Here is a 17,732-nt window from a genome sequence, read left to right as displayed (position 1 = left end):
GTTAGTGCACTAACTTACTAATAATCTTTTTCATTGGTATCTTAGCTTTTCTTTCCGATGGATTTGTCTGAATCAGAATCTGGTCATAATCACTCAACAGACAATTACGTGTAATTTATATCGTTGTGTGCACAATGTATATAGCTAGGCCACAATTTTTTGGTTTGATTTTGTTGATATAATTAGTAATAATACCACTCCAATTGCTATCAAGATTTCTTTTATCGGTGTTCAGCATTGATTTTTTTCCCCTTATGAAATAGGCTTCAAATAGCTTTGTTTCGGTATTTGGAGTAGCACAATGTTGATTTGTAGACGCTTTGATAAACCTTATATTGCTTCTTTGCCCTCTCAGGATTCGGAAATAAATAAATAAACAATGGTTATGATACATATTTATTATTGACGGTTCGATGAGACAGTACACTAGGAGGGGAGTTCAATTTATAACCGGAAGTTTCTTTTCTCCAAGTGTTGCTGTGCGCAGCTTGGCGCCCTTGTTTCATCCTGTGATAGGGTAGTTGTAACACTTTCCTGCAATAATGGACAGTTGAGGAGATAGTGTCTCAGAAACCGGCGGTGGACGATAGCAACAAGCCTGGCAGTATGGAGCTGGCGATTCCAGTGGAGCAGCGCTGCATGATTCAATTTCCTCCTGAAGGAAGGCGTTAAACCAGCTGAAATCTTCAGAAGATGAAATATGGCAAAGAAACTCTCCCTGAGTCGCAAATATACAAGCCATGTTCAAAATTCAAGGCAGGAAAAGAATCCATTCTCAACGTGACCATACTCCACGTCGAGCTACTGCAGTCAACGAAACCAACATTCATCGGACGGAGCATCTCTTCTGAGTAATCGACGCATCAGTACGAGAGATCTGAATGCGAAAACAAACATCAGCGTGGGAAGTGTGGAAACGATCACCCAAGAACACCTGCACTTCTGGAAAATCACAGCCGGATGGATCTCAAAAATGCCAATGTTCGACCAGAAGCAGTATAGGATAAAGATCTCGTATCAGAATTCGCAGCGATTTCAAAGAGAAAGCGAGAGCTTCCTTGCAAAGATAATCACCTGCAATGAGAGCTGGGTGCATTATACTCTGGAGTCAAAATGCTTCAGCATGGAGTGGAGGCATCCAGACTCGCTGCCACCGAAAAAATTCAAGGCACAAGCGTCCACTGGCAAAGTGATGGTGACGGTATTCTGGTACAAAGACAAGGTGATATATACTGATTTCCTGGCACGTGGGGACTCAATCAATGTGGGATACTACAGCAATCTCCTCCGGACCAAAGTCAAATAGGCTTTAAGAAGAAAACGGTCAGACACAAGGATGGCGTCATCATCCTGTATGACAACGTGCGTCCTCATATGGCCACGACAACGGTTACAGCTATCACCAAACTTTGTTGGGAGATCGTAGACTATCCTCCGTATAGCATCGATTGTTGCCTTGTGACTTCGGTGTTTTTGGCCCCCTCAGGGAGGACAAAAATTACACACTGACAATGAAGTCAATGTGTGTGTGCTGAAATTGCTGAAAGATTGCCCCAAAGAACTTTATGCCGCAGGATACGGGCCGATGGAACAAGTGTGTGCGTCGCATGTTGTCTTCTCTATGTAACAGAGAAAAGAAATTTCGGTTATAACTTGAAGGACCCTCGTAGATCATTTATCATTCAAAAAACAGAGAACTCATTAACCTTTATTGTTGTATTGTATTCACTTTGTATTGTCTTTGAATAAATAAAATATACTTTCAATTTTGCTAGTATTTGTTTCCTTGTTATTTTGTTATAATTTTGACCAAATAATTAATGCTGAAGAACATGAAATTATTGAAGATGGAGGTTAATCCATTTTGTGTAAGCTGATCTTTATCTCTACTGACATAAAACCAATTCGAGATATTAAAGAATGTAACTTTATTACCGTAAAGAAATCCATTTGGTATATATTTATGTTCTTTAATCAATATGAATTTATTTTACCTTGTATTCTGCGAGCTTAAACTTTTATTGTGAGAAGTATTCCTAGAGTTGTGTTGAATTATTAAATTATTTACAACAACCAGTCTTCTCAATGTTAAGGATAATTTACTTATATAGTTTCTTTGACATCAGAGGAATGTATTACAGTTGTCACTTCATTTAATTCATGAACGACATATCTAGGAAGTGTCATGGTCTACAAAGAGCTGGTCAACATGACATAACATAACAAGGAGCAGTATAACTAAGCAGAAAGAGACAAAAGAAATAAAGATAAAAAGATTTAAAACGAAATGTAATGCTTCACGACGATTAAATAAGAAATGAGCGGAACCCTTCAGTGTCATTTATAAAAAAACTTATAAGGTGTGTTTCACTTTCTTGAAGGGTAGTATTTTTCGATGTGTTCGTAATAATCCATATGGAACCGTTTGGAAAAGATTTTTCTACACAGATATAAGATAGTCTTTTTATCTCTCAAGTGTTCAATATCTATCCTATACCTACATTAACAGACGTTATGTGAACTTGCTGTAACTTATTATCAAACAGTGGTAGAGCGTTCACCTCTGGTGCGTGGGCTCCCTGGTTCTATTCCGGCTTGCGCCAAGTGGACTTTGTGGTGGACAAACACCGTGTCCGTGGGTTTTCTCGGGGTTCTCCCGTTTCCTCCCACTTTATACATTCCACCATTGCATTTATTTCTCATTATCACCGTCTCCTTTAGTCTAGCTGGCATAACCATGAGATGTAAAACTGAAAGATTTCATTTCATTTTATTCTCAAATTATTTTCTTTACTTACACCAACTGCAGTAGCATCTTTTCCAGATTTCTGAAGTCCTACTGAAATTAGTTTTCAATAGAGATCAGATTATCCCTAACCAAAAGCAATTTCGCTGTCTATTCTTCAGTTTCGAGGTTCGTGGCAACCAGTTTAGTGTTGCAGAAAATTTCCACACAATTATCTTATGTTTCAAAAATAAAAGTAAATTTTATTGTCAATAAATAATTAGACAATAATAATAATAATCAAACAGAACTTGTCTCTAAGGACAAAAATTAATGTAAATTGAAGCGGTTAGAGGATAAAAATGGATGTAACAAATTGTATATTTCGGAAAATTGACTTTCACAACTATGTCAGGGTTGGCTGGTTTAAACCACCTGTTTATCTTATTTATATATATATATATATAAAAAAAAAAAAAAAAGCAACTGGTTAAAAAAACTTTAAATCGTGTAAATTTCATGGTGACGTTTCCACATATCAAACCATCTGCATTAGTTTTATCTCCTTTTCACCTTTTAATCAAGGTGTCCTACGTTCAATTCTCGGTCGAACCACAACTCTTCTTTCAAGTGTTAACCAAGTAGCGGTTCGGATGCCACTTTAAGCGAAAGTTTGCTTGATAACCTCACTATTACATAAGGATGTTAAGCCTAAACATACAAAACTAACCAAAACTGTATATTTCTGCTGGCTTGAATGCCTGTTGTTTTATAAAGAAGCCGAGGTTGCTTAAACATATTGATAGAAACTGGCAAAATTTATCGACTGCCTACGTAGCTTCCAACATTAGCTTGGATTGCACTTTCAGTTTTAATTTTATTGAATGATATTTACATACTAAATTTGTAATTCAATATCTCAGTTTTAGCGTACTGATTATGATACGTTGACCTTATAATTTTACATGCAAAGCAATAACGGGATTTTCCCGGTGGCTAAGACGGAGTTTCGCGATTTATATTTAATTCTGTTCCTGATTTATATATAATTCTGTGTAATAGTTGCACTTGCGCAATTATTTATCTTTTTGTCCATCTCAAATGACTCTTGACAATTATATTGACAAGTATATAAAGATCAGTAGTACAACGTATTTTTATCAGAAGTCCTTCGTGAGTGAGTGGGCAGAGTCATCGCATTTGTCGCACGGTGGAAAAAAAATCATGATTTAAAAAAAAATCATTTTTGTTGATTTTTTATTTAAATCAAATCTTTCTCCTCGTATAAAACAAGTCGCGAACTGAGGAAAAAACATTAGAAATTTGTATTAAATGTTAATTATGCCATTTAAGTGAAAGTACTGGAGTTGAATTTTGAATTAATCCTCAATTTTTAACCTATTTCAATCCCAAATAATGTTTCTTATGCATTAAGGAAAAAGTACAGCAATGTTTATCAACATGACACTTTTTTTCCCCACAAAAGTTACTGATATTTGGTCGGTGTATATTTTTTAAAAAATCGGAACTAACTTGCGGCACGAAATACAAATAAAATTCATAAATTTCGCCACGCCCCTATTATCTGATAACGAACGAACGAAACGCACACCAAAGAATTTTCGTCTTAAATGTCGATGGTGATTTCCCCGGTGGAATAGTTAACGATATAAAATCCCTATGTTATGAAGAGAAGAAAAGCATGATTCCTCCCTTACTCGTTCAAAACGGGATTTTCCCTAATCATCCTCTACATAACACTCGGTTTTCATACTGTGCTGTACACACATTTGAGTCTCATTGTATTATGATTATTATCTTCAATAATCGAAATAACAGAACAAAAACGGGATTTTACTCACTTTTACTTTAAATTAATTTATTTCGGAATTTGATTTAAATCAGCGATTTTTATTTAAAAAATCAAGTGATTTAAATCTTGATTAAAACAAACTGATTTTAAATCAAACCACCCTGATTTGTGACCAACTAGTCCCGGTTTCGAACCCAAATGGAGGACAAGTTCTCTAGGATGTAAGCCGAGAAACGATTTGGATTCTGCCTTAAGCTTACGTGATCCCTTCTAGTTTAACCCCGTTGCTGCATAATAACACCAAGGTCAAAGAAACTTATTTCTGTCCATATGTAATAAAAATACATAGAGAAAAATCATTTAAACCAAAGAAACCTGGTTTTAAAAAACGGCTGTTAACATACACCCTTTATTGCTTCCAAATCTCTTCACTGGGACGTGAACTCACTAAATGATGTTATATTGCATGACTAACATATAAGACGTGCATGAACCGCCAGAATTGCATGAACGTTTCGAAAGAAAAGTAACATAATTTTATCCTCTAAGCGCTTCAATTCAATCACTTAAATGCTGAATGGGAATAAAAATATATATATATACAAAAGGGAAAAAAAAGAAGGAAATTTCGAAAAACAAAACAAAACAAAAAAAAAAATGGTTGAAGAGTACAGTCTATTTCAAATAATACTCAAAAACAGAAATTCACGGATTTTTAAATCAAATTGTTGAAAAGATAAATGAAACGTTTACTTCATTGATTGCGTCTGTAAGAGTTTTCCTGTACAATTTCGGCCCCTTATTCTGTACCCTTGTAAACCACGTTGTCATTTACATAGAGATCGAATCACTTTATAAACACATTTTGAACTGATGGTGCAAGCGTTCTAAAATTAAAAGCAGGGTTCATAGTGGTCTGGTCTCTTGTAAATAGTTGAAAAGTGACCAAAAACACACGAAAAAGGAACCAAAATCTCATCATGTCCCTTTTTTCCTTTGTCAGTTTCTCCACCACCTCTCTCTCTGTTTGTTGTTTTGTTTCATCTTTTCTTCTTTACTTCTTCTTTTTGAGCTTCCTCCTTTCTTAATGCTTTGTAGCTACGGTAAGGAGACATAGCAGATGTAAGAAGCTTCTGAGTAAATGGAACCAGTTCTGGCCTATTTCCGAATTTCTTCATTTCAGACATTATATTTAACTCAGCACTGAGAGTTCTCAAAACCATGCAATATTCATCACCTACTCTTGAAGAACATACAAGAAGCATAACAAGGCGAACACGATGAACCACACACACACACAACGTTGAGCGAAGCGTTAACTATTATGACAGAAGAAAGAATAGACACAAAAAGGTTCTCAACTCCACCTTGAGAGCTTAAGCATCCACCAACCATCCACTGTGCTTTAGAAAGAATAAAAGGTGAAGTGAGAATAAAACTGACTGTTTCACATATGGCAGCAAGTACTGAAGCTTTCAGAAGAGTAACGAGTAACAAGTTTCTGCCTTTTTCACATATTTTTATATTTTTTTTTAGAAAACTACCAATGCAAAACATAAATCACACGAAAAGATCACTTTACCTCCCCAAAAAGTAACTTTTAGTGACAAATTTGACAAAAGTAACTTTTAGTGACCAACTTGAAAAAAAGTAACTTAGTTAAAAAAAAAAAAAAAGTGACTCGCTATGAGCTCTGTGAAAGAGACCTCATTATAAACTAGTTGTTAATGCAGCTTTTTTTCAGTTATTTCTCCATAAAAGAAATGGCGAATTAACAATTCTTCCGTATATGTTCACCTGGCAGATTTGCTGATTCCCAAAATCATTATCTATCTTCAGTTTGATGTAGCAACAAACAAAAGGGAAATATTAAGAGGTAAGAGTGTTTTCAGTTGTTCAGTGGCCACTTACTACATGTTCAAGGTGTCTACTGAAATTCCAAAATGAAATTCCGTGACTTTTTCTTTACCAAACCATAAAATTTCGTAAGATTCAAAAAGTAGTAATAGTACCTATATACTTTGGCTCTTATCTTTATTTTATCTCAACTTTCAAAGGCTGTTCCCTGAGTGATAAAAGCTTGGTGTCTTCTCACAGTTGAATAAACTGGTTAGAAGCGTAGGTGGTTTAGGCGATGCGGTGAGATTTGCATCGCCACTGCTCAATGATGCTTTGAGCGAATTTCGGTACGAAGTAAGTTGAATTTTCATGCACGCGATAGAAACGTGGTTTGCTTGTGATTTGGTATCGTCTAAAGCCGACTACAGACATTTTGGACGGTGAATTTTGACGTTTTATAGAACAAAATTTCCCAGTCTCTACTTACATTTGTACAGATAATAATAATAATAATAATAATAATAATAATAATAATAATAATAATAATAATAATAATAATAATAATAATAATAATAATAATAATAATAAAATGACCCAAAAGCTAAATTTCTTGACTTTCATGACCGTTTTCTGATTTCGTGACTTTGTGACCGATAGACACCCTGGTATTTAATAGTAACTTCAAAGATGGTTGGATTTGGGTTTAGCATCCCTTCCAGCACCAAAGCTACATGAGAAGTGGATCTACAACTTAACATGGGATCCCAACCACATGAGCTCATGCCTGGACTAGAACCCAGGTTTCCTGCGCCAAATATGTGTACGCTAACCATATAGCTATAAGGGAGCTCTTCAATGTCAAAGAATTTGAGTTACTGCAATCGTTACTACCCAATAATTTCTTATACTGCAATTTAACAATAATGAAAGTTTAAAGTTAAATGTATAGGTCACATTAAGAAACTAGGAAGCAGTGGTTAAAACAGACTTTCACATTGTTAGAATACATCTGTTTTATTTTGGTACACTTCCCGCTAGTGCACTTGGTTGGCCTTTAAAGTTATTTTCTGCTAGCAATCACGTGAACATCCAATAGACATCTTATTGGGTTTGTCGTGTAGATGACGTTAGTTGTCAACCAGCCCATCAAATTAAGTCATTGCTATTTGGCGGATAGTTGAAATGCTTAGTTGCCACGTGCGAACAAATGTGTTACAATGCTACAGTGATTTGTGAGTGGTGTGGTCTTGGCTATCTGCGGTCATTGTAATGGATAATGCGTCTATTCATTCACGGCAAATAAACAAAAGCACCGACTTCGAACAGTAAGAAATCTGAGATGCATATGTGGTTACAAGAAAACAATATTAATTTCGATAATACAATGCTCAGAGAAACAGCTGATTATTGAAAACCGGGAGCGAAGACGAGAATACAAATCTGATACTATTGCAAAATCTAAAGGACACACCGTTATTAGATTACCACTTTACCAATGTAATTTTAATCCAATTGAGCTGATATGGGCTAAAAACGGAATACTTCATTTAAAATTTCTGCTGTTGAAACGCTTCCGTCCGAGGCTGTAAGTTCAGTGACCCCTGAAGACTGGAGCAAGGCGGTAGAACATGTGAAACGCGAAGAAGAATTTTATTGGGAAAAGGACAAACTACTGGATAAACTCACTGATCGTTTGGTGATTAACTTGTCATCTGATTCAGAAGATAGCCAGACGACGGCGAAAGGGAAACAAGCTCTTCCGGCGATGACCTTGGAATTCGACCTCTGTCTCCCTAAAAAGTAAGTGAAAAATTCTGCCACTGTAACTTACTGTCTTTTCGAACAAATTTCCAGTACCGGCATTTTTTCAAATTGTTATATGTGAGTTTCAAATTGTATGCCCTAAAATAAAAATCTTGCACGAGATTTCAATTACAAAAAATCGGGAATAGAATAGATTTTCCGCATTTGTTTATTGATTTAATTTAGTCTTATATCTAACATTTGGACTCGGTTGTTGGTTCAATAAATTACGATTCTATGATTCGTGCCAAGAGAACGTGACAATAAAATGATGGCATCCCAGAAAATTTTGTTCCTATTTCATACTACAAATCGGACTTGAGAATTTAACGTATTGTACAAACTCTCAACTTAATCGTGGCATGACAACAACGCGTTGCAGAAAAATCCATCCTTTAGACGGGAAGCGTGCCAAGAAAAAACAAATGTACTCAAGATACGGAAAAATTGCTACATTTTTAGTTCTCTTATGAAGAGACCGGCGTTAAAAAAAGAAAAGAAGAAAAAGCTAGTTTACCACAAGATCTTATTTCAATTTTAAAACCCTTGTACCAAAAGCGAAAATGTGTTTATAAAATGATTCAATCTTTATCTGAGTATCTTATTCTAGTCAGGTCCGTTCTTATACATTGTGCGCCCTTGTGCTCTAAATATTTTGCCTCCCCCAGCACAAAATTCCCCCCCCCCCTGAAAATGACCAATATTAGAGTTGAATTCATAGCTTTTGGGGTCAATGAGATGAATAGTGACAGTTTTAATTCAATTCAACTTGAAGGTCATACTTCACTCCTCAGAGAAGGGGCGAGATTTTAAAAGTACTTTCAGATTAATGTGATTAGTTTTCATGACGTTCATCCTCACCCCTCGGGGGGAAGGGAAGGGATTAAAAAATAATCGGATAAGGTAGCTAATTAGTAACTACTATAATTAGAGCGAATTAAACACATTAATATATTTTCTCGCGCTTGCGCGGGACAGCACATACCTAAATACAGGCTTGATTCTAGTGAACAAGGCCATAAAAAATAAATGGTCAAAACTACTGGAAAACTCTTACAGACCCAACCAATGAAGTAAATATCTTACTTATCTTCCTATAATCTACTCTCAATAGGTTATCAAGGTGCAATGGCAAGGGATAGTAATGAAAAAAAAAAAAAAAAAAAATCTGAAATACCTTCACAAGTTGAAGTAAGGAAATATATGAATAAACATTACTAACCTTAATTGAGGACTATCGCTTAGATTGTGTTGCCTGTTTCCTTTCTCCGTTTTGCCACGATCTTTCTTAACATTTCCTTTCTTTGGTACACTCCAAACACAATTTCTCTTCTCTCTCCACTGAGTTCCGTAAATTTCATCCAAAACTTTATCTAGCTCAACCAAACGATTTATAGGGGATTCACAAGCCACTTCATCTTTACTGGTATTACCTTTATCATGACACTCCACTGGAGGTGATTTATTATTTTCACCATTTACAGTGATACTACTATTATCTTTCAGACTGGTGTTTGGTGATATATTTTGAATCCACTGTTTTATATCAGAAATTTTACTTTCGGAAAGTTCCGAATGATCGTTAGGATCTTCAAATGAAAAATTCGGACCCAAATCACACGTTAAGCGTCTCAAACTGGCATTTGTAGTCGACAAAGTTTCTTGGGTCTGGATATTGGACGAAGCTTCTTTAGTTTTGTCATTGTCACTATTTTCACAACCGGAACTTTCTATCAAAACTGTTGCTGAATGTGCATTGTTACTTAAATTATTCAAATACTTTCCGTCACTATCACTTTTCGGCAAAGAATTATTCAGCGACGAAGTACTTGAAGCACTAACCAATGACTTAGTCCTAGATAGGCGTTTTTGTGTTGTCACTACGTTCTCAGGGTCATCACTGTCAGACAGTACAATTACACTACTATTAGACCTCCGTTTCCATTTCTTACCTTGGCTACCACTACTCGAATCTGAACTTAACTTGCTCATGTTAATAGCACGCATTACGGATTTACGCGATATACTTTTGCGTAATAAGCGATCTCGAAGTCCCAAAACTGGAATTCCATAACTGCCTACACTATTCGGCGACAATGTATTTAAGCCTGGTTTACACACACGATTTGAACAATTCACACTTAATGTTTTCAATATATTTTTATGTGAAGTTGCTTCATCGGAATATGAAGCATTTTTCAAGTTATCACAATCTGATGATTCAGTCTCTGATATTACAGTCTTCGCTCCGCCACTACAAATAGGCACGTTTTCTTTGTTTCCTCTTATAGAATATTTTTTTCGTCTTGATTTCTTCATAGCAGCAACTTCAATTGCAACGTTGTTTTCCTTATTTTCAGGATCTGCGTACTCATTCTTACCGGCACTACTTAAGACACCGGCACCACTGAGTGGAGATCGGCTCTTTCTGGACGAAAATTGTCTGGCGAACGGAGATTTCATATCATAATATTTCAATGAAAGTTTCGAATGATCTGAAAATAAATAAATAATATCAATGCTTTAGGAGGTAAAAAAAAGCGATAAGTAGCAGCGTGTATACAGGAAAAATAATAATAAGTACTGTGTCTGCATGAAATGAAAGGTCCTGGGAAAATGATACGACTAAACTAAGAAGATCCAGCTGAAAACACAAATAAAACAATACAAGATGCAACTATTTACACACAGACATACACAATGAAACGCTTATCTGATCGGGAAAGGAAAAAATAAGCGGTAGTGTCACGTGTACACCACCTGAAGGAGTTCCGTTTGTATGGTGTGATATTTTCCCAATATTCAAACCGACAGAGGTAGCACACTTATGCCACTCCCAGTTTTAGTAGGGAGATTAGAGTAGAGAAGGAATATAAACTTCGGACACTTAATTCACTGCAGGAAACTGCTTCTTGCTGCCTCTTATCGTCTTTACACTAGCCAGCATACTAGTCTTTACTCTATGGTGATCAATAGAGCAACCCAAAAGCATGAAAAGCATAATAGCTATTTACACATATGGTTGGTACCTTGAACATGGTTGTGGTTGTCTAAGGGTTCAGAAGAAACTAATTTTAAAAGCATAATAAAGCATAATTTTAGAAAATAAAGCATAATTTAAAAGATATAGCACAATTCTTTAAAAATATCTCTTTAACTACAAGTTTAACATACTGTATTAATATTTTTTTAAAACCAATATTTACAATGCAAAATCATTGAGAACATAACAATCCAACAATGAAAAGCTTATTTTTATTTCTGTAAACTCTTCGGTCTAATCTTTTGACGTGAAGAAAAGGAAAAAGGAGAAGAAGAAGAAAAAACTTCCACCAACAATGAATAGTACACAAGAACACCATACTATATTGTTGTGTACCTCTTGAACTTGAACACTTTCTGTACTTTTTGGTGGCATCTTTTACTTTCCCTTTCTGTATATATGCACCTCTAAGGCGCACACAAGTGATTGAAAAAAAAAAAAAATGATTCGAGTAAAGCATCTCTTTACAGTGCATTAGGTAGAAAGTTCATTAAATATGAAAGAAACTGGTTGCACAAAATATTAATAAATAGATTAAGATATTTAGAATATTTAATGTACAGTAAATATTATACATTATACACGATTAATGTAAAACAATGATTGAAATTAATAATAAAGCATAATGTGGGTTGCTCTAGTGATCAACGATAAAAGCGGAAGTGGTTGATTTTTGCCACTTTCGGTTTGAACAAAGAGCTGAAAGAAAGGTACCTATACTTATAACGCTAAATCAATTCCTAAAAACGTCTTTTCGCTATCTCTTATCCTTTTTGTTCTAAAAAATCAATATTGAAACCACAAGTTGTAGTGGATTTACACAATTTCTAGTTTTAGTAGATGCTCAGGATGGAGATGAAATCTCTCCTTGGTAGTGTTGTAAACAGAAAAAAACCGTTCGTATTTTTTCAGAAATGTACGTTTTTTTTAAAAAAAAAAAAAACATTGCCTCTCGTTTTTTTTCAAATAGTCATTTGTAATGCATCTTACGTCTATTTAAGTATGAAATATTTCTATGTAGGTGTAATTACTGTAAAATGCAACATAAATTAAACGCTCGATATTCATACGCTACAAATATTTTACATTTTATATGAATAGCATACCTACTAACAATTCGGGTTTCAGCAGTTTTCATCAATATCGACTTAGAAATAAAAGTAGAAATGAAGTTTTGCTTTTTCGTGAAAGCAGGTCTTTAAGTATAAAAATAATGTCACGAACAGTATAAAATTCAAATAACTTGTCTAAAGGTAAAAGCTAATACTAATTTGCCTATTAGTATTTTTCTAAATATAATATATAAGTAACTTGTCGACTAGATATATATGATATGCAGAGCCGGCTCTACCATATGTGAAACATGTGTATTTGCATAGAGCGGCAAGTTTGGAGGGTCCGGCAAAATTTGTCATAAGTATATTATTAAATTAAATATTTCTTGTTGGAAACAGACTTCATGATGATGGTAGTTACATTTACTAAGCTGACCTATTATTTGAATACTACATTCATAAATTATGTTTAGGTCGCATTAGTTTGAGGTCACATGGGCAATGCTAAAACAAATGGTCAAATAAATTCGAGCACAAATTGCTTGATGGTTATCAAATGCAAGAATTCAATTCTCGAATAGTAGCGAATATCTGTTCCATTTAGATAGTTATCGCAGTTTTGATATAACAACTAATCTTGTTTTTGTCACAAACAATTTCCTTATCATTGAAGATAGAAACAAGTTTTTTTTTTTTTTTTTTTTTTTTTTTTTTTTTTAATGTTAACAGGTGTAGAAGAAAAATTATGAAATAAAGATAAAAGAGCTAGTTGCACTAGAATTGCAAACTGATACATTGAGATTGAAGCTCGATATTGAATTCCGTAAAAAGGTTTACCATCTTTCCTCTACAGGTGTGTTTCCTTTCTCTCACTAACATTACAGATTAATATTTAAAGAAAAAACAGACACGCTGGAGTAGCATACTTAAAAAGTGACTTTTAAGATTTGATCTTTCTGGAGAAAGGGGAGGCGGTAAATTATGCCATTGCACGGGGTGACAAACTGCCTAGGGCTGGACCTGATGATATGTATATACAAGGATGAATATAGGATGACTCAATTTGAAGTAATGCAGGTTGTTTCAAAATGAATATTAGGTTTTCGAAACTTTGTAGTATCTATTACAATTAACTTACAATTATAAATAAAAGAGCAACTCAAGCAGTTTTGTGTACGCACGCATGCACATACATTGTTTCCTCTGTCTGCCGTTAGAAAAAGCTAGTAGCAAAGATGGAGACTAGAGAGCAGAAACCTTTTTGTGTTTTAATAAAGACTGAATCTGTAGTTACAGTGCAACCGCTGTGTGAAGAATATTAAGGAGACGCTTGCAACTACGTCCTTATCGTTTGCAGTTGCTACAAGGTCTAAAGCCTACAGACTACGGTTTACGTGCCAATTTCGCAAGTGAAATATTGCTGCATAACAATGAAGATTTTCCAGATCGTGTCGTCTTTAGTGATAAATCGACATTTCACCTAAGAGCTAATGTGAATACTCATCATGTTTGCATCTGGCGGTCAGCAAATCCTCAGGAGATGGTACAGTTGAAACGACACTCCCCTAAATTGAATGTGTTTTGTGCCATATGGCGGAAAGTTTATGAGCCTTTCTCGCCTATCGACTAGATGTGTGCAGTGTGACATGAAGCTCACATCGAACACTTGTAGCAAAGACTGTTTGAGGGGCTCTTTTACTTTATGTATTATTTATAATTGTAGGTAACATGTAATAAGTACTACGAAGACTTAAAACCCCGATATTCATTTTGAAACACCCTGCATTTCTCAACAACAATATTGGAACTAAGATGTAAAAAGGAGAGAAAATTTTCCTTATAAAGTTATTGTTTACAACAACGATATTATTATTAGTCGAGACTGTAATTACTACAACAACACGAGTTAGTAGTCAAAAAAATGTAATCAAATGTACACTCCAAACTCTTTCGGACCCAGATGGCCAGTGGCATACACGGGTGTGTCACTTTTTTTAATCCGCTCCTGTGTGGACACTAATTAAGATACTGAGATATTATTTTTGCCAAATATGGTTGGACCATGGTTTATCACAATTTCTTTTTCTTCTCGGGGTCGAATTTCTTTCTCAAATTTCATCCCAGTAAAAAATTCGAGAATTTTCGAATTTCCGTTAATTCTTTATTCCCTGTAGCTTTCTTCATTGTAGAGAGACCTTCCTAAGACTTGCCAGGTAGATACCTCGGAGAGATACCTAATTGTTCACATCAATTAGACGGGCTTGCGCGCAGTGTTGTCAATTGGGTAAATTAAAATTTCCCTAAATTTGGATCAAAAATTCGAAATTATGGTTTATAAATCCATATCTATACGTCCGAGTGCAAGTCAACTTACGCCAGTCGAACATTTGTTCTTACTGAACAAACGCGGGTACAGATCGTTACAATGGGGTAATTAGCGGGCGCACGGAAAATTCGTATTTAGGTTCTAACCCTTGATTTTTCTAGTTTTTCCCTACTTTTCTGTTTACCGTAATATATTTTTGATAATTAGAAGCTTTGTTTCTTAAATATCGGCATGATACTTGTAGGATATATTAGTGGTGGACCAATGTTTAATTTAAGGTAGTTTGCGTCTGTCTGGTAGCAGAGTTGTCAGCTACAAAAAATTTTAATTCCAGATTTTAGGTTGAAATTTTGAAAAATTCCCTTTTGGTCTATTATTTCCCTCTTGTTGGCTACACTGGAACAAACGTACCAGTGTCTAAAAGCCTCGTCCTTGACCTACATAGCGCACCATAAAAAGTTTCACTCGAGTAATTAGAGAAACTACAGTTGAGGTTTACAATAAACCATGTTCTGTAAATGGCAAGATAATGGTGGATTCCTGAGGTAGAATGAGATTTTTTTTTTTAATTTCATATTTACTTTGTTAGATATCGCCATGATACTTGTAGGATATATTCTTGAGGTACCAAGGTTTCTTTTCAGATAGTTTTCGTCTGTCTGATGGCAGTGTTTCCAGCCAAAACAATTAATTCCCCATTTTAGGTGAAAATTTCGGAAAATTTCCCTTTTTTCCTCTATTATTTCCCTCTTGCTGGCTACATTGAAACAAACGTATCACTACCTGAAAGCTTCCTCTTTGGTCTACAGAACGCAGCATAAAAAGTTTCAATAGGATAATTAGAGAAGCTGTAGCCCCGGTATATCTATTGATTTTTGCTTCTGTGGCGTAAAAAGTGTCAAAATTCATGTGTATGATGAAAGAGAATTTTTTGTTTCCCTCTTTGAATGGAAGCCAGCGACTTCAGGATTTCACTGTACCTTGTCAACACACCAAAGAATTTTTTTAGGTGACTTGAACCCATATGGCAGCAGTGGTGTTAGATACAAAAAATTTTGAAATTCAGTTATAGAATTTTTTGTAAATTTTCACCCCTCCATTTCCCTCAATAATTTCCCACCCGTTGGCAAGACTGCAATGCAACTAACACCAAAAAATAGCCACATCCATTTTCTAAAAAACAAGGCCTTAACCATATCAATCGAATGAACGGTTTTTGAGCAATAAGTCACTAACTGAAAATGTTGGAACACGCCAAAAATGACCTGGGCCCAAAAGGAATAATCACAGAATTTTGCTAGTATATAGGTACAAAGAAACAAACGATTTGTAAGTTACGAGAGCTTCGACTCAAGTTCTGTTGATTATTTCAATAATCTGCAACATAAATCAATAAATAATAGTTGCCAGAAAAAAAAAACAGACATTTGAAAAAAAAAAACATGAAAAAGAACGGTTTTTTAATGAAAAAAAAAACTTCACAGAAAAAAAAAGGTTTTTTACAACACTACTCCTTGGGACACTTAATTGATCGATTAAATACAGGGTGATCAATACGTATATCTAGCATCAGCTAGAGCTGACGTGTAATGCTGTTTACTAATATGAGGTTTACCATTTATAATTTCAGAAGTTGATATAGTGAAAACTGTAAAATGGCCGGTGTATACAGCGTAGAAGACAGAGTTAAGATTGCTGCTAGGTATGAAGTTTTGAGGTCGGTGGTGCAACTGCAGAGATGGTGGAGGCATGAGCGAGGTAACAATGCAACACTTAACACTACGAAAATAAAATCTGTCATAAAAAAATCGACCCAAATGTAACGGTGGAAAAAATGTAATCAAAAGTAAAGGTAACAAACAGCCTGGTGTGGAATGCTATCTATCAGATTCATTGGTCTATACGTAATACGCAACACAATGAATGGTGAATGATGCTTGGAGATGCTTCCAACGTATGTATGATTCAAAATGATAAAATAGAACGGAATTGCTGTTCATGCAAGATGGAGCTCCGCCCCTACGCAATTCCAGTGAAACCATGGCTTGATGACAATTTCGCTGGCAGATAGACTGGCCGCCAGGGACCGAGAGAATGCCTGCACGCAGCCCCGATCTAACCCCATGCGATTTCTTCCTTTGGGGATGGGCTAAGGAACAAGTGTACAAGTTAAAACCAAAGGATATTAACTCTCTTGAATAAAATATCCGTGTAGTGTTTGCAAATATTCTAGTTGAGATGCTAAGAAGAGTCGTGGATTCTGTTCCTAAAAGATTCTAGAAGTGTGTGGAAAATACGGGTGCAAATGTTGAAATGTAACCCCAACAATGTATTCAATGCAAATAAAACTGTTTTATTATTATTATTATTATTATTATTATTATTATTATTATTATTATTATTATTATTTTTTAATATTTATTGTCAAAAATACGTACTGACTTTACAAAAACTTGTAGCTTCTCGGTGTTTATTACCGTTTTTGCTCCATAGTGGTCAAGGTGTAACCGGAAATGGTTAATTTCTAAGACTTCCGGTTTGACTATCGCCTCCATCAACAAACTCAATTTCTAACTTTTGATCCTCTATGTCCTAGCCGAAGTTGATGGCGATCCATCAAGTAGTTCTTGACACTATTTGTCTCTCGGACGGACACACAGACATGACAAATATATAAATGAAATATACATATTCATATTAAACATACGATCAACTTAAACTAATTCATAATTATCATAAGCTCTTAACAGGATTAACAGAAAAACAAATACTATCAAGGTAAGACGAAATTTTGGCAAAATAACAAGAAATGCTAAAAGAACAAGAAATATGTACTTAACTGTAATAAGCAATAAATACAGTTACTAACAATTTTCAACATAAAAGATTGGTTCTTTGGATAAAAGATTATAACGTAAAGATACACTGAAGATGCATAATAACAATAAACAGCAAATTCTAAACAGTTATAAAAGGAAAAACTCTTCTAATAATTTTCCAGGAGGTACTGTAGCTAAAATGGAAGCCACATTTCCTCGCTGAACTGCTATGCTGATACGTTGTATCAGAAAAGTAGTAGCCTGCTTGTCACCAGTAAGGTGTGCAATACGTTGACCTACTTCTTTGAT

The 17,732-nt window shown here is 35.0% G+C and overlaps 1 protein-coding gene across 1 annotated transcript in view; it reads right to left on the bottom strand.

Annotated features, from left to right (window-relative positions):
* LOC145669688 (uncharacterized) overlaps nt 1-17,732 on the bottom strand; it is a 104,216-nt gene that overhangs the window by 68,238 nt on the left and 18,246 nt on the right. The window contains exon 3 of the mRNA XM_081737972.1: nt 9,403-10,675. Within this exon, the coding sequence (XP_081594098.1) occupies nt 9,403-10,675 (1,273 nt within the window). The remainder of the gene's footprint in view (nt 1-9,402; nt 10,676-17,732) is intronic.

Source organism: Thermobia domestica, chromosome 14 (assembly GCF_964235325.1).
Source record: "Thermobia domestica chromosome 14, izTheDome1.hap1.1, whole genome shotgun sequence".
In the NCBI taxonomy this organism is placed as follows: Eukaryota; Metazoa; Arthropoda; class Insecta; order Zygentoma; family Lepismatidae; genus Thermobia; species Thermobia domestica.
The sequence above is the reverse complement of the archived record's forward strand: the minus strand, read 5'-3'. Positions and strand labels throughout refer to the sequence as shown.